This window comes from Lepidochelys kempii, chromosome 6, assembly GCF_965140285.1.
Source record: "Lepidochelys kempii isolate rLepKem1 chromosome 6, rLepKem1.hap1, whole genome shotgun sequence".
NCBI lineage: Eukaryota > Metazoa > Chordata > Testudines > Cheloniidae > Lepidochelys > Lepidochelys kempii.
In genome coordinates this window covers 71,431,877-71,454,424 of record NC_136385.1, presented here as the reverse complement: position 1 = coordinate 71,454,424, position 22,548 = coordinate 71,431,877, and the positions used below count along the sequence as shown (strand labels likewise).

The window sequence follows — 22,548 nt, the reverse complement described above, 5'->3', positions numbered from 1 at the left end:
GACGTATAAATTCCAGATTAAATTTCTAAATGGCTTTTCATTGTCCTGTATCCAAACAAGGTCTTAGTAGACTTTTTATTGTTAACTGATCAAGCAAGCTAATCAATAGTTTCCTATAGATAGAGAAGCAGTGGGAGAGTGGATATCCACCAAAATTGCTGGTGGAACTTACATTTGATACAAAATTTCTGGAACCAAGTTGTTGTTGTTGTTGTTTTGTTGTTATTTATTTTATTATTATAAATGTCCTGATTTCCGTTGTTAAAACTCAAAGGTTTTAGTTTTGGACTGGCATCCCAGAGAGACTGCCTGTAAGCAGAAGAGAGGATTGATTACCATCTTTTTGGTGCTAGTAGGCATATGAATTGCTGTTTTTAGAAGCTGGGGAGCAGCTCCAGCAAATGATGAGCATTGTAACCTTCCAGAAATTGGCTTCCAGGGTCAGCAGGATGAGTAATGCACACAGCATACAGAGATCTAGGGGCCCAAAATTTAGGAACAATTCTACTCTATGATGTAATTTCATTGCCTCTTTGTCTTAAAATATTGGAAAAACAACAAAAAGCTTTCTCTCCCCTCATATTTTTGTCCAGCAAAGGTAGGGTACGTCAGGGGTTGTTGCTATACTGCAAGATGGGAAGAGAAATTTCCTGTGTCTTTATGGGATAATATTTTCCAAACTCCATTCCAGATGTTAAGAGTATGTTCTAGAAGAGTGTGTGCTGCCAGGTGATTTCTAATGGAGAGAGATAAGGACAGATGAGAACATGACCAAGGGACCTTAGGGCAAACATGTTCTTCCTCCTATCTAGTCAAAGCTACCTCCTGCTCCTATCCAGCCAGAGAGCTACAGCTGAAGGCCCAGAGGCACAGAAATAGACTGGTGAGGGTGAGGACCCTGCACCTTTCTTTCATCAAAGTTTATTATTCTACAACAGTTCTGTAGTGCTGTGAATTATTGCTTTCTAAATGTCTTGATCCTGATTCAGTATTCTGCGGGAAGCCAGTGTAGAGAGCAGAGGATGGGGTGATGTGCTTGCTGTAGCCTGTACTGTTGTGGCTATGTGCTGCAGCAGTGTGTACTAGTTTGAGTTTCCTAAGCAGTGAAGGCTTCATGCCCAGGTATTTTGCATTGTTGTAGTCTAGAGGAAAGGTGATGAAGGTCATCATCCTCAAGGATGGGACGGGGTCTCCAAGCCAATGAGATATGATAGCTAACGTTACTCATAGACGCTGCTATGTGAGAGCTTAGAATCAATGAGGAATGCAAAAGTGATCTTAGACTACAAACTGAACTGACCTATGGTGGATGTGAAACTATCGCCAAAGGAGACTTCACTGTGACTACAAACTCTTCAGAGCATTTTCCTCTTCCCATCTGCATCATCCTTGTCTTGTTGAGGTTCAGCTTCAGCTAGCTGTTCTACATCCATGAGCTGATCTTGTCCAAGCCTGGGTCACCTTTGCAGTAGCAGTGTGGTCATATGTGGTGAAGGATAGGTAGAGCTGTGTGTCATCTGCATATTGCTGGCATTTGAGTCCATGTCATCTGACCAGTTCACGTAACTGCTGCATGTAGATGTTGAAAAGGACTAGAGAGAGTCATGATTTTTGTGGACTGCACAAGTCAGGGTCTAGTAGTGGAGGTGCAGTTTCCCATCACTACTTATTGAGTATTTCCTTCCAGGAAGGCTACTAACCATTTAAGCCATTACCCTAGATTCATCACCTCTCTCAGATGAGCCAGCAGAAGCTTATGGTCAACAGTGTCACATGCTGCAGAGAGGTCCAGGAGGATGAGAATAGGAAAAACTTCCTGTCAGGGTAGTTAAGCACTGCAACAAGTTGCCTAGGGAGGTTGTGGAATCTCTGTCACTGAAGGTTTTTAAGAACAGGTTGGACAAACACCTGTCAGGAACAGGGCTAGTTATTACATATTCCTGCCTTGAGTGCAGGGGACTGGACTAGATGCCCTCTTGAGGACCCTTCCAGTCCTACACTTCTAAGATTCTTCTGTCCACTGATAGGAGAAGGTCATATATCAGTGCCACTAAAGCAGTTTCAGTTCCATGTCCTGACGTGTATCCAGATTGTGCTGGGTCTACGATGTTGGCTTTAGCCAAAGCTGAATACAAGCTCATCTAACTAGCTTCCCTATGAGCTTGCTCAGGAATGGGAGGTTCGACACTGGGCAGTAGTTATCTAGAACCAGTGTATCCAAGGAGGGTTTCTTCAGTGTTGGTTGGACTATCACATGTTTGAAAGAGGAAAGGAAGCTTCCTTTTCTGAATGAAGTGTTGGCTATTTTGGTCAGGAGTGGCACTAGTTGGTGATGACTCTCTTTCACAAGTCCAGAAAGGGCATGTGTCAGATTCACAAGTCCTGGGATGGGATGCCCATAGGGTGTCCAGAACTTCTTGATGAGTGAATGTATTGAACTCCAGGAATGTAGGGGGGCTGTTGGTTGGTGGCTCCAAGTGAAGCAGATCTGTGCCATCTGACGAGGCTTCCAGAATGTCTGTGATTGTTTCAGCCAAATATGTTGTTACTTCTTCACAGTGCTTGGTGCTCAGTTCTGATGCAGGTTATAGGCATTCAGAATTGATGAAGTGGTCTCCCACTCCGGATAGCTCCTTGGGGTGGGAGTTGGTAGCTTTAATGGATTCTGATAAGAAGATTTTCCTGTCTTGTAATACAGCCTCACAAAGGCTATGAAGACTTAGTTATGTTTGATCCTGCCTGTATCAGCCTCTGTTTTTCACCCTTGAGCACTCAACTTTCTAACCCCTCTCTCTTCATCCAGTGCAGGGTGTCATAAAACCCAGGAGATCTGTGTGGGTGATGGGAAGGAAGGAGACATCTGGGAGCCACTGTGTCAATGGTTGAGGCCAGGATAGAATGATAATTATTCACCAGATCCCCAATTCTTCATCCTATGGGTGGAGACTGGTGCTGGAACACTTTTTATAGCAGGAGTGCTGAAAACCATTGAACAAAACCATACATTTGGTACATGATGGAAGCTGTGCATTTGGTTGCTATTATTAGTTCAAGCTGCTGCTGTATTCCCAGCACCCCTGGTGCAGTGCTACTGTATTTTAGCAGGCGTTGGAATTTGTTGGAGTCCATGAGTCTTTGTGGTCAAATCAGGATCATTGGTCTTTCTTGTTACCTGTGACTTGGAAGGTCTCTGACCACTGCCTAAATGAGATGATGGTCTATCCAAGACAGTAGCTGGGTTGTGATATCCTCAGTCTTGATATCTAGGCTGAAGATCAGGCCCAGGATGTGACTGGCTGCATGGAATGGACCTGAGATGACCTGTAAAAGTTCTAGAGAGACAAGTGAAACAATGAGTTTTTGGGGATTTGGGAGCAGGATTATAGGCGGCTTAGCAGATTCTATTCCATACAGATTCTTATATTGCCCTCATCACAGTAGTATCAGAATGTCTTCCAGTGCTGCATTAAGTGATTTGACTACCTTCTGTCACATGTGACTTGTTCTCTCTCACATATTTTCTCCATCAGGTGAACTGTGTGTACTCTGTAGTGTGTTATTTAGGTAGGGTTTGGGGGCTGTTTTTTTTAAAGTGTACATGTTGCTCTCTTTATGTTAGAGAAAATGGGTTGAAGAAACATGCTTTGCATTTGGAACAGAAGGTGGTGAGATTTATGATGGTTCTTGGCTCCTGTGGGAATTTGTTCCACAGTCTTGGAACAATCCTCAAGAAAATCCTGTATCCCGCACAGATGAGCTTTCTCCTTATTGTAAAGAGTTCCTGTGGGCCAGAGGAGTGGAGGTGTCAACTCTGGTCTTCATCCCAGAGCAGCAAGTGATCTTTTAGATACACTGGACCCAAGCCAATGAGCTCCTTGAAGAAAACAACTGAGACTTTGAACTTGACTTGATATCGACACAAGTAGATGATAAACCCTCCATTCTAGCTCCTTTCTCAATCACTGTGGACATCATTACAGTTCTATCACTCAGGGCCCTAACCTGTGCACCATTTTTGACTCAGACCTCTCTGTAGCTCCTCACATCCAGGCTATGTCTTAGTCTTATAGATTCTTGCTGCATACCATCCCTTAGACACTGCTTTTCCCATCCATCCACACAGCGGAAACTCTTGCACAGGCTCTCGTCACCTCACATCTTGGTTAGTGCATCATCCTTCTCTCTATCCTTGACACATGTACTCTTGCCCCACTCATATCCATTCAGAATGCTGTTCAAAGATCACTTTGCTAGCCCATCGCTTTGACCGTGTCACCCCTATTTGTGTCTCTCTACCGGCTCCCTCTTCTCCATCATATCAAACATAAGCTACTTGTTTTCACTTTCAAGGTCCTTCATGTCTTCTCCCCACCCTACCTATCATCTCTCATGTGATACTGCAAAGTCATCTCGTGTCTCTGATCAGCCCTGATGCCAGCCTCCATCATCCATATGTTAAATTTTCAAACAAGCTCTCTTGTGCTTTCTTCCATGCTGCCCCTCGTTCCTGGGAGGCGCTCCCTGTAACCATCCACAAAGTGAACTCATTAGCCTCCTTCAAAACCTTCCATAACACTTTCCTTTGCTGTGAGACCTATAAAAACTTGAGTACTGATGAGGCCAAGGTGTGTGAACTACACAAACATATTGACACCCAGAGCTGAATCCATCACCCACTGAAGTCAATATTCATTTTCATGCAAAAATAAAGGGTTGTTTTCTTTGTTTTTGTTTTGGTCAGCTCAGCAGTTGTGCTGAACTGTACACATTTGACTCTGAATATGTACACATGAGTGCTAATCACTGGTATGTACCTATTTTGAGAGAAAAAAATGGGAAAATACTGTGCACACGGGAAAGGGAAGGATGCTCCAGAGCAGCAGGAAAGGTATAGATACGTGAATATTGTGACAATCGTTCAGAAACTGTATCGGTGCTTATGATTTTGAATTAGCTGTAATGTCCTCTGTAGTTTGCTGTGTTATGAAGACAGCAAACCTTACCTTTAGCTCATGCTAAAGTGGTTGGGCCAAATTTAGATCTCAGTTACACTGGAGTGAACCTGAAGTAACTGAGGCCTTGGTTCCATTGTGAAGTTGGATCCTGTATGTTTCTACCTGCTGCTCTGGTAGACTTGTGCACTCTAACGCCACAGAACCCCAAGAGGTTGGGGGGGGGGGGAAGCGGGCAAGGTGGCAACTGTCACAAGTGACGACTCATCATTGGTGAAACAAAGATTCATCCGTGCTACCACTGAATTGATTCAGTCTGCAACAACTGGGACTTTGTTGTTGTTTACCCTCTACAATCCCAGGGCACTTGCTGTGTTTATTTGCCCTCCCAACAATTGATTGCAGCACTTTTTGTATCTGAATGCAAGACCATTTGTACTGATTGAAGGGGACAATTTATTGTTTAAATTTCTCCAGCGTGGACGAGTTCTGAGAGTAGAATATGGCCCATATTGTGCTGGCGGTGCCATTAATTTTAAAACCTGGTTTTAGGATGTTAATGAAATCCAGCCAGAAATGCTGATTGTACAATCCAGCATTCACATGTTAATGAGTTTTTGCATATGAAGATGTGTGAGTCAAACTCTTGTGATTGGCTCAGAGGAACAGTTGGGAAGCCAATTTCCTTGTTTGTTAGGCCTTGTCCACATGGGGAAATTGACTGGCATAGCTATTGTCGAGTGAACTATTCCCAAAGTAGAATGATTATTATTCTGGAATAAAAATACTTTTATTTGGGAATAGAGAATCCACACAGGAGAGTTATTCTTCTATAGCTGTATTATTTCAGACTAGCTATGCTGGTCAATTTCCCCCAGGTAGGTTAGGCCGATGAAAGCAAGTTCTTTATGAATAAACACTACAGTAACTACACAACTAGATTAAGGATTAAATCCCCTATCTGGAAGGGGAAGAGTTTAGCTCCTAATGCATCCAAAGGCCCAGCTATTCAGTTAGTGTGTGCAAATGTGATTTTTCATAGCGCAGTCAGTTGTGGGCACACTGAATTGAGGCCATGTTGAGACTTGATGAAAAATGGGTCCTAATGCCTAGATCCCTGGACAGTGCTCTGATACCACAGGGTGGCTGCAGTGCCAGAACCCTATCAAGTGCCCAGAGAGCACGGTGGGGTTCAGTATAAGTATCTAGACAGAGCTCATTCAAGCAGCTACATGCCGCCAGGGTTGGTGTGATGTAAGGCTCAGTTTTGGCTCAACTTGGGTCGGTGGTGCACTGCTGCCAGCAGATCTGCAGCGTAACCAGGCTCGACAGCCATCAATGCACTCAGGAAGTCTGAAGATGCGGCAGCATTGAATTGACAGTAAATGTTGTCAGAGGCTGAGACCATGGCTCCTCCCAGCTCATACCTTCATCCAGCCAAGACATGTACCCAATAACCTGTAATACATTCCCTGGCATAACTTGTTGCTATTAAATTAGAGCAAGGTTCCTTCATTCTAAATTTACCTGGGGGCGGAGACGAAAACCATTTTAAAAACCAGTTTTCAGGGGGTAACGGTAATTGTGGTAGTCATGCAATGTATCCTTCCACTATGAACAATAGTTACTAGTAGAAGAATAAGAGCAAACAGTAAGTAGAAAAGCCCTTTTCTGTCCTATTTGGAATATATTTAATGTTGTTGTTATTTTATGCTGATGAAACTCGTGTTTGGTTTCTCTGCAGATCAAAACCTCTCCCAACTGCCTGCTCTCTGTGAGAGTCATACGAGCCAGGAATATCTCCTCGAAAGACCTCTGTGAGTTGTGTTCTTCCTTCAGTACTTCCCAGAGCTCACTGACTGTGAGCAATATATTTGAGAAGCAAATGCAGTATAATTAAAGAGGTAGCACCTGGATTATTGTCGGAGCGGGGGGGCATCAAATGCCTGAAATACCTGCAGATGTGCGGACCTAGTCTTTCAGGGAGATAGTGGGACAGAAGACTCCCAACTGTGTTTCCTTTTGATTGTCCTTGCAGTCAGTCATTGCAGTCTGTTAATCTGCTTCGAACAGTTTGTTTATGGTTTTCACACGTGGATAAATCAACTCATAGACTGGAGTTTCGTCAGCCAGTCTGTATGAAATGCAAATGTTCCACGTGTTTTAAAAAGATATAAGGTACCACAGACACTCAGAATCCCTAGAGTGTCTCAGGGCAACGTAGAGAATTCTGAGCAGCCTAAACCCCTCTGTTTTCTGCAGTCCCCAGATTCTCAGCCACACAAAATTATATTGATTCTCCCTTGATAAGAAAAGCAACCTGCAGGACCAGTCCTAAATATGTGCTGAGTATGCAGACAAAATGGGTCTCTCTTGTGAATACCCCTCTTAATTAGCATTCCCTCCCTACATATCCCCCCTCCCAATGGCCTACTCTTGCCCCTTTTGAAAGCTGGTGTAACATTATGCCTCATATTCTTCATAGAAATATGGTTATGATATGAATATGGCATCACTAAGGTATGTTTTATGCAAGATGGGTCATGTGAGGTATCATTGGAAAGGTGATGATTTCCTGAATGTGATTATCCAATTTGTATGCATGTATCCGTTCTGTATCTGAAGCTGGGAATATTGAGTATATAATAGTTACAACTGTATTTTCACGTGGGAAACGCCCACCAGACAGTATGCAAACAGCCTGGATGGGCCATTAGGAAGGACAGTAGGACTTCAAAGATACTAATCTTCCTCCTTCCTGGGAAGTTTCCTGGGATGCGGCTTTGACATTGCAGGGTCATGTGATCATGTCACCTCGTACAGGATTCCATCTTGAAATGCTGGTACTTTTCCACGGGAAGGGGATGGGGGGGTCAAACTAGGAAACAAAGGATTCCCGCCATATGCAAATCCTATTTAAGGCTGGGGAGTGAGTTAATCAGGGCTCTTCTCCACTGCCTCTCCACCCAAGAAGGAAGACTGCTGAAAACACCTGAAGAAACAAAGGAACTTAGGTGAGGGGGTGGGCAGGGGCTGAGCCCAGGTGAGAAAGGTCGGCCTGCAAAAGGAATCCCTGCAGATTTACACTGCAAGCAGAGCAGTTTACCTTCAAGAAACTCTGAAACCTGCTTGAAACAACACTTAGGGTGAGAAATTATGATTTGTAGCCAGTATTCCTTAGTGCAGTGGTCTCCAACCTTTTTACGCCCAAGATCACTTTTTGAATCTAAGGGTAACCCAGGATCTACCCTGCCCCTTCCCCAAGGCCCTGCTCCTTCCCCAAAGCCCTGTCCTGCTCACTCCATCCCCCCAACATCGCTCGCTCTCCCCCACCCTCACTCACTTTCACCGGGCTGGGGTAGGGAGTTGGGGTTAGGGAGGGGGTGCGGGCTCTGGGCTGGAGCCGAGGGGTTCACAGTGTGGGAGGGGGCTCTGGGCTGAGCCTGGGGTAGGGGGTTGGGGTGCAGGAGGGGGCTCTGGGCTGGGGCAGAGTGTTGGGGTGCAGGAGGGGGTACAGGGTGCTGGCTCTGGGAGGGGGGTCAGGGCTGGGGGTTGGGGTACGGCCTCCCATCGGGCAGCACTTACCTCCAGTGGCTCCCTGTTGGCAGTGGGTGCAGCGACAGTAAGGCAGGCTCCCTGCCTACTCCAGCCCCACGCCACCCCTGGAAGGGGCCAATGCACCCCTGCGGCCCCTGTGGGGAAGGTGGGGAGCACGTGGCTCCGCGCGTGGCCCCTCTCTGCAAGCAACGTCCTTGTAGCTCTCCCGTCCAATGGGAGTTGTGGGGGCGGTGCTTGCAGGCAGGAGCAGCATACAGAGGGAGACCCCCGCCCCCGGGGCCGTGGTGGCCACTTCTGGGAGCGGTGTGAGGCCAGGGTAGGGAGTCTGCCTTAGCGGCAGCCACGCTGCACCACCGGAGATTGCGATTGACTGGTTAGTGACCACTTCGTTAGTGTGTGAAGCTTAGTTTGTGTGTTTTGTTTTATTTGCTCAGTAATCTGCTTTAATCTGTTTGCTATCCCATATACTCACTTAAAATTTACCTTTTGTAGTTAATAAACTTATTTTTTTGTTTATGCCAAAACCCAGTTTGTACAATTCATGACCGGGGGTTGGGGGAACAAAAAGCTGTGCATATCTTCTTCCACATTGAGGCAGGGGGTGAATTTCATGAGCTTACACTACATAGATCTCTATACAGCTCAAGATAATATAAATTTGGGTTTACACTCCAGAGAGCGTGTGCACCAGAGTGCTGGGCAATTCCCCGAGCTGAGTCTTCCCACACAGAACAGATTGCAGACTGTGTGATTCTACAGCTGAGTGCATCCCTACCTCTGCCTCTGTGTGTGTGCGTGCAGCAGGACAGGGTGAGGGAGCCCAGGCTGGTGGAATGGGCAGGCTCGGTGGGACCCCAGCACATCAGGTGTCACCCTGGAAGCGGGGTCCAACTCGTCACAGATGTACTTTGGGACCCTCTCACCTCCCATTTGCAGAGATCCTCCATAGTTGGTGAGAAATCCTTTTGAATAACCCCAGTAAAGACAGGCACCCTGACCCCACTCCTCCAGTTGCTTAACTCTCCTCTCCTGCACTTTCCCCTAATGTACAGTAACTTGACCTGTCCAGTTAAACCATCCCACTCCAAGATGTGCTATGCTAGTTATGGAAATATGGCTGAGACCCTACACATTTCACTTCACAAAGCCATGCAGAATCTTGGCCCAACCCTGGCTGCAAGACAGACCAGACACTATGTATCTTTGAGTGGCCCTTTGTGTCTTGAGTTTTTCAGGTAGAATGTTACAGCCAAGCCCCTGAGCAAAAAGGCAGTTGAGTGAGTTTCCACAATGATTCAAATAAATGTGTGGTTAATAAGAATATCCGGATGTATAATAATAAAGATTAAAAATAGCCTAGAGCTTCTGAAGGGAAATAAGTGGCCCTTATGCTCCAGGACATAAGATGACCTCGAATGGGGCTAGAAAGATACTTTTTGTGTGTGCAGGTTATTCAGTAACTGTGCATTGTAGAGTTTCTTGTACCTTCCTCTGAAGCATCAGGTACTAGACAGTGTCAGAGACAGATATTGGATGGAGCACAGCTCTGTGGTATCATCCATCCATCCATCTCTCTCTCTCTCTCTGGAATAGACCATTTCTCTTTTCTCCCCAAAACCTGCTGGGTAATGTCATTCATGTCCGCTTCTAAGACTGAAACAAGTTTTAAGCATTTGATATAAAATACTGGCATGTCATTTCTTTTTCTTTTCTTTTGCAGTCACTGCATCTGATTGCTACGTGAGCCTGTGGCTGCCAACAGCTTCAAATAAAAAGGTCAAGACCAAAACCATCGAGAAAACTGATAACCCTGTCTGGAATGAGACCTTTTACTTCAGGATCCAGAATGAGGTCAAGGTACTTAAGACCATGAGAATTCATCCTTATGAAGAGTCCAGAGGCTTTACTTTAAATGTTGCTGATCAAACATAGTAGACAAATTAGGGAAATGCTCTTGAGACCGAATTGCAAATAGCTGATTGTGCAGAGTAAAACAGCGGAGATTAGTTGATTTATTTGAGACAATCTTGGTTATGGAGAAGCTGAAATCATTGTTCCTTGAACTGGGTGACAGCAAAGGCTCTCAAGAGAGGTACCATTTTTCCCATCACAGGATACAATAGATGACTGAAAAGACACTGATTGAATCATTATGCACCAGTTTCTTGGAATTTAGTTAATAGCTGAGTTCCACATTGCTAGGCTCGTGAAGGAATGCGCTGCCTCCTTTGTTCTTCTCTTCTCTCAACTGAAAGATAATGTAACAAAGATTACCTAATTTTTTGTCTCTTTAACTAGGGTATAGAATTCTTACACATCTTCCCTTCTGCTTCCAGAATATCCTAGAATTGACAGTCTATGATGAGGATTCACTCACCAAAGATGACGCACAATTCACTGTTCTGTTTGACGTTGCTAAAGTCAGGCCTGGAGAGGTCATCTATAAGATATTCTCTTTGAAATCAGAGGTAAGGACTGAAATTTCAGGAGAGCTGAGTAGAATGTTGCTGTCTCATCTGCTTCTCATAGTGACCTGGCTTTGGCTTTGCATGAGCTGATACCCCTGTCCTGTTTCATTAAATGTTTATTAGCAGTGGCACCAAAAATCTCTTTTCCTAGAGTCAGAAAAAAACATTCATTCTCTGTTATGCCACTATCTTTGTGAGAGGCTAACAAATGTTGACAACTTGTTATCATTTAGGTCTGTCCAAAGTGCTATTTATCTTATGTGGTCCAAATCAATAGCTTTCTACCCTTTGACTTAATTTTACTCTCCTCATGCTCAGATGCTTCCCTAAGAATGTGAAAACTGATGGTGAAAAACCTGAGGAAAACTCATACATTTCCTAAATGAAACAATTATTTCAGGGGGAGTTCCTTTTGCCAGGTTCTGTGGGTTTCCTTTCATTTGATTCTCATTTTCACTGGCCAGCAGTAAAAGGAAGCATAATCTGATAACATCCCTGATAGTCCATCAAGGGTCTGGTAGAAGAGATTTGTCCAGAAAGTGAAGCTAGGATAGTTCTGGTCTGAATTGGGATGATACCATTGATTGATGCGTATTGTCCCTTTTTCTTTTCAGAAACAGGATTCTCTGGAAGTGGAATTCAAGATGGAGACAATGTGAGTAAAAGTCCAAAGTTGTAGGCCCTTGAGTGGTATGTGTAGACTGGTAAGGTGGTGGTAATAAATTCACAACAAGGATCAACATGAATGTAATATTGGAAATGTATCTTCCTCCTCCTCCTCCTCCTCCTCCATTAAAAAAAAAAGAAGAGGAGAGTTGAGATTACAGTTTTATTGCTTAACTTTGTTTTATTTTTATCTCATTATCCCAACACACGTTGACTCCATTTATCAGTTTTGTACACCTATTGCAGGTATTTCTAGTGGACAGGGGTCTGTTCTCAGTCCAGTGCTATTCCATATTTTTATCAATGATCTAGGTGAAAACATAAAATTATTGCTGATAAGTTGTTCAGGGGACACAAAAATAGGTGGAATGGTAAATAACATTGGGACAAGTCAGTTTATAGAAACCAATTTGCATTGCATGGTAAGGTGGACTCTTTTGAACAAGATGCATTTCAATACAGCCAGATGCAAGGTCTAGAGTAAAGAAGGTAGGTCACACTTACAAGATGACAGACAATATCCTGGATTGCAGTGACAGTGAAAAAGACTTAGGAGTAATGGTAGATAACTAGCATGAGCTCCAAGTGCGATGTTGTAGCTAAGAGGGCATATGAGGTATTTGGATGTATTAAATAAGGAGACTCTCAAGTAGGGAGGAGGTGTAATGCATCAGTGAGACCACTGGTGGAATAATGCATCCAGTTTTGGTGACCACATTGCAAAGAGAATGTTGAAAAATTGGAAATGGTTTAGGAAACAGCTACAAGAATGATTAGAAAAGAATGGAATGGAAAAGAATGGAAAACATGCCTTATGATAACAGACTTTTAAAGCTATTTAGTTTTATCTATGAGAAGGTTAAGGGGTGACATAAGCATGTTCTGCAAGTACCTACATAGGGAAGAGATCTCTGATAATAGATGGCTCTATAATCTAGCAGAAAAATTCATAATGAGAAAGCTGAAGTGAGACAAATTCAGACTAGAAATAAGATACAATTTTTTGACAGTGAGAGTAACTGACCATTGGAACAATTTCTCCATCACACAGTCTTTAAATTCAGATTGTGTGTTTTCCCCAAAGATATGCTACAACTCAAACAGAAGTTCCAGGCTTCCTACAGGAATCATTAGGTGAAATTCTATGACCTTTGTTATGTAGGAAGTCTGACTAGATCATTATAATGATCCCTTCTGGCCTAAAGATCTATGAAAACACTTATGCCTATGCATACTTTACTGTGAAATCAGTGTGTCTGAGATTTCCTTCCCCAGACCTAAAGAAGAATTCTGTGTAGCTCAAAAGCTTGCGTGTGTCACTAACAGAAGTTGGTCCAATAAAATATATTACCTCACCCACATTGTCTCTCTCAAATCCTGGGACCAACACAGCAAATTCACTTTATTACAACTGCCATGAGTAGTCCCATTGATTTCAGTGGTCTCACTGACTTTACTACAGAGTGTAGTCTCATTGATTTATTCACAGTAATAAATAAACACAAGCAGTGATGAGCTGCCAAAATCTTAACAACCGGTTCCCTCCTCACCCCATGAGGGGGACGTTGTCCATCCCCGCCCCCCTGGACTCCTGCCCATCCAATCCCCCGCATTCCTTGATGCCCCCCCCCCCGGGACCCGTGCCCCATCCACCCCCTTCCCCTGTCCCCTGACTGCCCCCAGAACTGGGCAGGAGGGTCTCGTGGGCCACTGTTGTGGGTGCCCATCCCACCCCTAAGAGCCAGAGGGACCTGCCGGGGGGCGAGGTGAGGAGTCCTGGCCTTGCTTACCTGGGGCAGCTCCCAGGAAGCATCCGGCAGGTCCCTCTGGCTCCTAGGGGCGAAGTAGCATAGCTGGGGGGGGAGTGGCTGCTCCCCCCACTAATCATATCAAAAGTGGCACCTTAGGCGCCGACTCCGTAGGTGCTCCGGGGCTGGAGCACCCACAGGGAAAATTTGGTGGGTGCAGAGCACCCACTGGCAGCTCCCCACCCCGCGCCCGGCCCCAGCTCACCTCACCTCCGCTCTGCCTCCACCCCTGAACGTGCTACCCCGCTCTGCTTCTCCTCCCCCCCACCCCAGCTCGCCTCCACCTCCCTGGGCCTGAGCGTGAAGCCGCCACCTACTTCTCAGCCCGCCCCGGCTTCCCATGCGAATAGCTGATTCGCGGGAAGCCAGGGGGAATGGGGGGTGGGGGGTGGAGAAGCAGAGCGGGGCGGTGCGTTCAGGGGAGGAGGCGGAGATGGAGTGGAGGTGAGCTGGGGCTGGGGGCGGGGCGGGGAGCTGCCGGTGGGTGGGCTGCACCCACCAAATTTTCCCCTTGGGTGCGCCAGCCCTGGAGCACCCATGGAGCTGGCACCTAAGGCGCCACTTTTGGCCGGTTGTTAAATTTAGAAGCCCTTTTAGAACCGATTGTCCCTCGCGGAACAACTGGTTCTAAAAGGGCTTCTAAATTTAACAACCGGCTCCAGCTCACCACTGAACACATGCATAAGTGTTTGCAGGATCGAGGCCTTAGACTGTAAGCTGTCTGGGGCAAAGAGTGTCTTTTATTATTGCTTGTCTGTATAGTGCCTAGCACAATGGGATCCTGATCCTTGTTCAGGATTCCTAGATGACCGTGATATAAATAATAATCTGGAGGAGTCAGACAGGATATTTCCTCCAAATTTAAAGCATTGCATAATTTGTATTTATAGTGGTTTTTGCTTTCCTCTTATGGATCATATGCTGGCTCCTGCTACAGTTAATCACAAATCAGGTTGATCTGAGGCAAAGACATTTGTGGCTTCCATAGCACTTGGTTTCAAGTGGGGATGCTTCATTATAGCCCATCTGACCCTAGGCCTGGGTGCTGCAGGAGAACATGAGAACCCTGGGGTGGGCTCCACCTGTTCCCATGAGGTTGGAGCGAACCTCTATGGTGTATAGTTAGGCTGCAGAGATATGGCAGAAGAGCTGAGGCAACCAGTCCAAATGCCAAAGCTGCTCAGATGAATACCTCTCCCACCATAGCATGCTACAGGCACGATATGAATCTAGATGGACCTGGATCAATGTTTTTGTGTTTTTTTGGTTTCTCAATGTGATAGCAGCTGTGTATCTCCATTTTCTAACTTTTTAAAGTTTTGTTTAATTTGCTTAGTGAGTGCCCATATTTCTGTTCCATTTGTTAGGGCTCTCAAAATACATTAGTGTTTTGCATTAATTTTTAAGCAGGGAAGCCATTTGTTCTTAACTGTACACTTACAAGTGCTCATTTAAAATAATTCCTTCAACTCAATAAAATTGGTTTGATTTTTTTGGTTCTGTTTTTTCAGTCCTGGTCCTCCTGAGAAGCTCGTTACAAATGGTGTCCTAGTAGTAAGTTTAATTTTGACTTTTCCTTTGTTCCTTCCCTAAGTGTCTTCCCTTCATTTGTTTCTTTTCCCTGTGCTAGAAAATCCTTTCTGTACTTTATACAGCAGGGTTTTCTAGACAGTGTTTCTTTCTAGATCTGCTAGAAAGCATTCACTGTGAGAGGCTTGATTCTGTTTACTTTGGGTCAGATAGTTTTTGGCCATGTGTAGCATCACAAGGGCAGGGAGGGTGCAAATATTTGTTCTTGCCCTAGGTCTACCTCTTCAAAGGCCAGCCACAATGTGGCTGAGGCATGTAGGTACTGTGCGTTGGCATTAGCCTTAATTGGGGTGGAGTGAAGGCAAGGCTGTTTCCTGTAGCAGCCTGCATGGAACTTGGAGGGAGGAGCACAGGTTGCAGGAGGGAAGAGTTTGGAGGAGGCACCTGGAAGACTGTCTGCATGCACATGGTTGGAATGCTAGCTGCAGTCTCTCTTAATAAACGGCCAATTTAGTTTTACAAGCTTGGAGTCCTCTCATGTTATTACCCAGCAGGTGGTATATGAAACATTGCTAATCCTCCTGGGCCATACCTCCCAATAGTCCTGGATTTCAGAGGGATCGCACTTTGACCCTCAAAGCCCCCTGTCTTGCTTGAAGGCCACTTTGCCCCAACCCCTCCATTTGAGTGGCATTGTGACATAGTGCACTGGCTTGTAGTGCCAGTCAGGGTTGGCCCGTTTGCCTCTCTGTGTCCATCTACGAGGGGTGGATGGGCCAAACCTGAGTGGTGCTGCGTCCCACTTTAGCTACTTTGAACTGCTGAGAGAGATGCCCTTGGCTGGCCCAGTGCCTAGGGAGCACAAACTGCACCCTACCAAGTAGTGGAAGAGCTGCTGGCAGCACGCACTCCGCAGGAACCTCTCCTTACAACTGCCAATCCCGGGTTGTCTTTTAAAGTCATGTTTTATCCCTTTCCCCTTCATTTCCTGAATAAGGAGTAAGACTTTGATCTTCTGGCCATAGATTTTCCAGCCATGCTGTCTGAATGTGCCTTAACGATTTAGTATAAGTTGTCCCTGAAATATCCCCAGGAGCTACAGTAGCATTAACAATGCATTAGAGATCAATTGGAATAAGTTATAGGGAAGATAGTTGAAGTAACCTCAATCAGGAACAGTGGGAAGCTGACATACACGCTCTGATTATGATACAAACTGCACAAGAACCCATCAGCTGTCCATGTCTCCAGTCTTCACCCCCATTAGAAACATTCTTAGTATATTTCTTTATCATCCATTCTTTTACTGATTGTCACTCACAGTCGCGTGAAGTTTGCTGCTTAGAAGTTCAGGTGGACAAGGAGGAGAATAAAAAGTATTTGAAAGGTGAGTCCATTTCCTGGCTAGGGTATCAGGCAACAAAATCTACCCTTTTAGTAACCTGTTATTTCCAGCTGCAGGCATATTAAGTCGCAGTGAGGACTGTTTCTAAATAGCCCTTTGAATGACAATAAAATATGGTGCAATGAAAGTCTCTGAGTTGCCCTTCTCAGTCTCAATCCTCTTTCAATTTTAACTCTTAACTTTAAGGAAAAGGGATAGAGTTACCAAGGTGGCACATGCTTTCGTGGGTGAAAAAAAAGTGGGAGAGGATCCCCCCAAGTCAACAGTGGGAAGGCCAATTATGTCTCAAATTTCCTTTTGTTGAATGAGAATACCGGCTACTGGCCATTTTTGGTTGGCTGTGGCTTGAGATCTGTCAATGTGGTAGCCTGCTGAAGGGTTGTGTGAAAGTTGCAAACTGCACAGAAAGAAGTGTGCTGACTATGTTGGTTGTTGTACCCCAGTCAGTCATGTTCCCAGTATAAATCTATTTTCTCTAGAGAATAAAAACGTTGTGCTTACGGTGGATGCATCATATGAAGGAACACAGAAAACCACTATGGACTCGGATACTTTCCTCTTTCACTGCATAAAGAGTTGGGAGCCAGTACTAAAAGCCAGGCTGCAGGTAATAGCCTCTGTTTGTTATCACTTGTTACAACTCTCCCACCCAGTTACAGAGGATCAGAGCTGCTCATTTGTTCAACAGATCTGAAATGTTTCCTGCCTCCAGATAAAACAGTTAAGTTCCCTCTCCCACAGTGTGTTTCAGATACGGAAGAGAATGAAGACAATTCAGATGACTCCTTAACAATACCCCTGACATTACTTGGTGTGGGACAGAAAGTGAAAGTAGGCCTTCCTGTAGAAAAGGTGAATGTGTGTCATTTACATTGACTTTTGCTGAAGGGAACAAAGATAAAGGTCAGTTGAATGAATAAAGGAAAATAACTGTTAAGCATTATAGCAATTGGTAATCTGTTTAATCTATCAATAAACTAGTGGGGTGGACAGGAAGCTGGGATAAAACTATCAGGTTATTGAGGCTTCGTAGATGCTATTCTGTCTCGGAAAGTTCACTGTCTTTAGAATAGCAACATTTTATTGGTCTGAGCCCTGTTGGGACATCCCTTTCTGAAGATGATGAATAGGGGTGGGTGTGTCCAAAACTAAGTTTCCTGAAAGCAGAAGTAGCATTGCTCTCCGGCCAGCTGGATATTTTTTAATCTTAATCTAAAAATGTTTGGCTGATTGACATTTGTGTCACCCATCATCCCTGGAGCTGGCTAGCTGACTGCTCCTCCAGTTCTAATAGACCAGGCAGAGCTAGAGGAGCGCCAATCCAATCATCTCCTCTTACTCTGCCAGTGGGGACTGTGCTCCCTCTTCTAAACCTCATGGCAGGCTTGGAGTGAGGCTAGGGAGTGAAGAAATTAATCCTTCAGGAGCCTTTCTCCCAGGGAGAAGGGAAAATGAAAATCTTTCTGACACCCTCTGGATCCCCCCATCCCTAGAAGTCTCAGTGTTCCTCTCTTCTGCAGGCCCTGACTTCTCCTTTCTTACCTTTAGCAGCCTTTTGGTGGGACCTAGTGACTTATATCCTTTCTCCCCCTGCTGGTCTTCAGTGGGCTGGCTGGCCCCCTTCCTCCAACATTTGTCTTGGTGTGAGGGGAAGCCTGGTACTGCTGCTCAGGCTGGCGTGCTGCTCCACCACTCCATTTGGGGATCCACAGGGAGGTGGGTGGTCTATCCCACTCATTCTGCAGTGGAACCAGAAACAATGCTGTCAATTCCACTGCTGCTGAAACTTTAGGCTGTCTCGAACATCTGTTGGGGGCAGTAGTCTGATCTCCTGCTCCTTCCCAAGGATAACAGAGGAGGAGCGTGGGAAGCCATTCATCTCAGAAGACACGGAGATTGGGGAGTGAAAAGACCATCCCTCTCACTAAACCACCATTGTTCATTTATTGAAATCTTACCTGTCTTTTTAATATTGTAATTCTTTGCTTTTAGGGTACACAGTTGGAGCTGCAGGTCCAAGTAAATGATTGGTAAGAAATCCTCTTTCTCCATTATTGCTTCTTGGGACAGTTAATTCTAAAGCACTTGAGAGGAGAGGCTATTCTTGACTTAATCATAAGTAACACACACAAGTCAGTTCAATAAGTCACTATAGTAGAGCCACTGGAAGAGGGACTACAATATAGTAAACTTCCTTGGGGGAAACCATAACATAAATGAATACCAGGACATTAAGTGAAAAAGGGGAATCTGAAAACTATGAGGAACCTAGTTGCAAAGGCCCTAAAATGAAAAATGAGAGAATTAAAATCCTTACTCTCAGCATGGAGCCTTCTTAAACATACCCCAGCAGAGACCGAGAAGCAGGAAAGCAATAGGAAAAAACAGATAGGATTTTAAAAGCAAGGTTCAAGAGGTTATTCAAGGCAACTAGCTATCTTCCAAAAACGGAAATCCAGCCCAAGTGAAGCCAATAGAAAGGAGCACTAACTAAGGAAAGTAAAATGTTAGGATGCATGAAGAACAGAAAATACAGAGCATAGTATATTACAATAGCGTTGATAAATCATGCAGCCTCACATGGAATCCTGTGTTTGGTTCTGGTCACGATATCTCAGAAAAGATTCATAGCTGGGGTGCCAGTGATAAGGCTAATTAGAGGCATGAAGAGATTTCTCTCCAGTTTAGCTATCTTTCAATGACTGAAATACCAGATATGCTTAGAGAATAAGCCTGTTGTCAGGCTGGTCCTGCTAGATATGTGCTGAAATTCCATCAATCTCAGTGAACTTTCTAGTGAAAAACATAAAGGTTACCAAGACAATGCAAAACCGTGAAGAGGCTAATGTCAGTTGTTTGCTCTGAGGCTGTGGGACTGGTTTGTGTGTCTTAAATCTGAATGGTGAATCATGATTCTTTATAGAACTTAATTGCTGAAAATGTATTGTTTACATTTTAATAAGCTGATCTGGGCCTGCGTGATTACATATCATTACGTATGTTCCAGCCCAGAAAATCTAGATGTGCGTTTAGGGTACAATCTGTGTGAAGAGGAGCAAGATTTCTTGCAGAAAAGGAAGAAGGTGGTTGCTAGTGCCTTGAAAAAGGTTCTTCAGCTGAGGAGAGATCTGCATGAGCATGAGGTTTGTGAGTCAGTCAGTCCTGTGACTAGGGTGAGGTTATGGGAGAGGAAAATATATTTCAGATATGGTGAGTCTGCATCTGTGCAGTTCCCAGTGAATTTCATCTTCAGACCTTCTATGTTGCAGGCAAATGCATTGATTTTAATGGAGCTGGAACAGAACCCCAAAGTGCCATATTTAAAAATGATGAAGGATCCTGGAATTATATACAGAGTAGCGTTTAAAAATGCTGCTGTGTACGCCATGCTTTAATATTACAGTTGGCCGAAAATGGAAAGTGTGGTCCAGCCAGGGACTCTGGCCCATAGAGGAGAATGGGGGCATGAGGCCCCAGAAATTCAACTCCCATAAGACATCCTGCCTACACTTCTGAATTGAAATTTTTCTGGTTTTGATTTTTCACAAAAAGTTCTTGTTATTCCACAGTATCTGCTTTGCTGCTAAGAACCAGGATGAATTTTGAATTTAACACATCCCTTTCTAGATGTGTTTTTGTTAGAGTTCAGTAAATAATTAATAAAGAATAATTTCATTTGATGGATGTACTGTTCCCCGCCCGTTTCCCCCCCCCCCCCCATTCCCCTTGCTCTTAGCTCACTAAGCAGATCATGACTTCTTTGAATTCTTTCATTATTAGATCTTTAAAACATTTTCTTGATGCTCAGGGACAAATTCTTATCCGGTATAAATCATCACAGTGCCACTGATAATGCGTGAGGAGAAGAAGGAGACTTTGCATGTTCATTCAAAATTTTAAACTTTCTTATGGTTCAGTTGCGGCTAATGGAACCCACATACCTTTTGAGGTTCACTCCTCACTAACGTCAATGAATAAGATGACTCTCCTGAGGACTGACTAAACATTGGCTCTATTTAAGCATTTTCCGAGAATATCTGCTGATTCCAACCCCAGATCTTCAGTTGTCTTTTCTGAGTAGGCAGGTAGCTAAATGTTAAGGTTAATGTTTGTTTTCAACAGATCCCAGTGATAGCTGTCATGGCAACAGGAGGAAGTATCAGGGCAATGTCAGCAATGTATGGCCACCTCTTAGGTCTCCAGAAGCTGAATCTCTTGGACTGTGCTACATATCTCACTGGTACTTCTGGCTCAACATGGTGAGGACAAGAGAGGGGCTTTATTTTTTTTTAAATTACAGCTCCAGAATGGCTGGGACTCTGATATTTCAAAAAGAAAAGGCGTACTTGTGGCACCTTAGGTGCCACGAGTACTCCTTTTCTTTTTGTTAATACAGACTAACATGGTTTCTACTCTGAAATCTGATATTTCAATGCAGTGACAAATGCTTGTAACTTGTTTAGATCCTTAGTGTTCTTGAATGCTCCTAGTCCATTGCTAAAACTCTGAGTTGGCATTTTAAAACAATTTCAATTTAGGACTGCTAAATCTCTCCAAGTTTTGTCTCTTTTTCAACCCCTCTCTTCTAAAAGAACACACATCATTGTAGAAAGCCTTAGAACCTATAAACACAGAGGTTCTACTTGCCCTCACACAGAGATACCCTCTGTTCTTCCCCACCACTTTTGTGTATTCCCAGCCTAATGCTATGTCTACACTACTGCCAGATTGATGCTCCAACAATCAATGCACCAGGGAGTCAATTTAGCGGGTCTAGTGAAGACCCACTAAATCGACCGCAGATTGCTCTCCGGTAGACTCCACCTGGAATGAGAAGAGTAAGGTAAGTCAACAGAAGAGTGTCTCCCATCGACCCAGTGCTGTGTAGACACTGCAGTAAGTCGACCTAAGCTAAATTGACTCCAGCTACATTATTCATGTATCTGGAGTTGTGTAATTGAGGTTGACTTACTGTAGTAGTGTAGACATAGCCTAAGTAATGTATATAAACAGAGGTGTTGTTTAGCCTCACTCTTAATTCTTGCAGGGCAACCAGCATGTGTTTGAAGAAACTTAGGTTTCACTATCTTGCATAGGAATACTTGCACTGCAAGATCAGTTTCAGATTATTTTAGATTTTTTTCAATGTTAGAAATGCTACGTTTATTTAATCTGTAGCCCACTATTTAAATATGTTAAAGAATCACTGTTTCACGTGCCCCGAGCGTTTGTTTAGTACTCAGTTAGTTACATCCAAGGGTCCCCATATCCTGACTGAGGAACACTTCTAGGGCAGCTTCTGAAAATTAATGGTGTTGTGCGTGGTCATGTAAAACTCCATGTGTACAATACTGGAGGAGGAGGCGGGAGCATTGTATAACAGCTCTGGCTTCCAATCCTGGCTCTGCCACTGACACTCGGGTAAATTTGGGGAGGTCACTTTGGACTGGAGCTGACCACAGGATGACAGTTCTGTTGCGTGGCAACTTTTGAGGTTTTGAAATTTGGTGTCATTCTGCGCTGGAACAAAAGCAAAACCTTTTGACAATTTTTGTGAATTATATTTAAATGTCTGTTTTTGGATTGAAACCTGATTTCTTTTTTTAGGCAGTGGAGTGTTTAGGTCACTGGCTTGGGAGACCCAGGTTCAAGTCCCAGTTCTGCTAAGTTAGAATAGTTTTTCATCCCAGATCACACTGAATCAGGCAGAGGCAGGGACTTTGAACCAGGGTCTCCCACAGTGCAGGCCAGTGCCCTAACCAGGCTATAGGCTATAAGAAAGCACTCTCTCTCTCTCTGTCTCACTGTTTCTTCCTTCTCCTTCCTGATGAAAACCAGCAAAACTGATATGGTTTCATGAGACATTTTGGCTTTGCTGAAACAGCATATTGCAGTGAAAATTTCATTTTTGTCATAAATGTTCCAAACAGATGTATTTAGGACAGGAATCCTGCTTCCGGTGCAGTCAATATGAACCCTGCACTGCGTCCAAGGGGTTAGGAGTAAATGCTTAACAATTCTCTGGGTTTCTCCACTGGCAAAATAGGAATAGCAATACTGGACACAGGGCCCAATCCAAGCCCTCAGATCCAAACACCCCCAAGCTCTTCGAGGAATACTGGATCTGGGTCTGAATACTGTAGAGACCAAGAACATCCATA

The 22,548-nt window shown here is 44.3% G+C and overlaps 1 protein-coding gene across 7 annotated transcripts in view; it reads left to right on the top strand.

The window, feature by feature from the left end:
• The window catches only part of LOC140913036 (cytosolic phospholipase A2 beta), a 72,868-nt gene that overhangs the window by 34,467 nt on the left and 15,853 nt on the right, over positions 1-22,548 (top strand). For 4 of the 7 annotated variants that reach the window (XM_073348664.2, XM_073348665.2, XM_073348669.2 and 1 more), the window contains exons 3-13: positions 6,697-6,769; positions 10,231-10,367; positions 10,847-10,978; positions 11,593-11,633; positions 14,964-15,006; positions 16,306-16,369; positions 16,867-16,994; positions 17,129-17,239; positions 18,380-18,417; positions 19,395-19,530; positions 20,510-20,646. In XM_073348664.2, the coding sequence (XP_073204765.1) occupies positions 6,697-6,769; positions 10,231-10,367; positions 10,847-10,978; positions 11,593-11,633; positions 14,964-15,006; positions 16,306-16,369; positions 16,867-16,994; positions 17,129-17,239; positions 18,380-18,417; positions 19,395-19,530; positions 20,510-20,646 (1,040 nt within the window). Of the gene's footprint in view, positions 1-6,696; positions 6,770-10,230; positions 10,368-10,846; positions 10,979-11,592; positions 11,634-14,963; positions 15,007-16,305; positions 16,370-16,866; positions 16,995-17,128; positions 17,240-18,377; positions 18,418-19,394; positions 19,531-20,509; positions 20,647-21,086; positions 21,257-22,548 lie in introns of those variants that run through there. The other 3 variants (XM_073348671.1, XM_073348673.1, XM_073348672.2) reach the window with 3 other exon arrangements.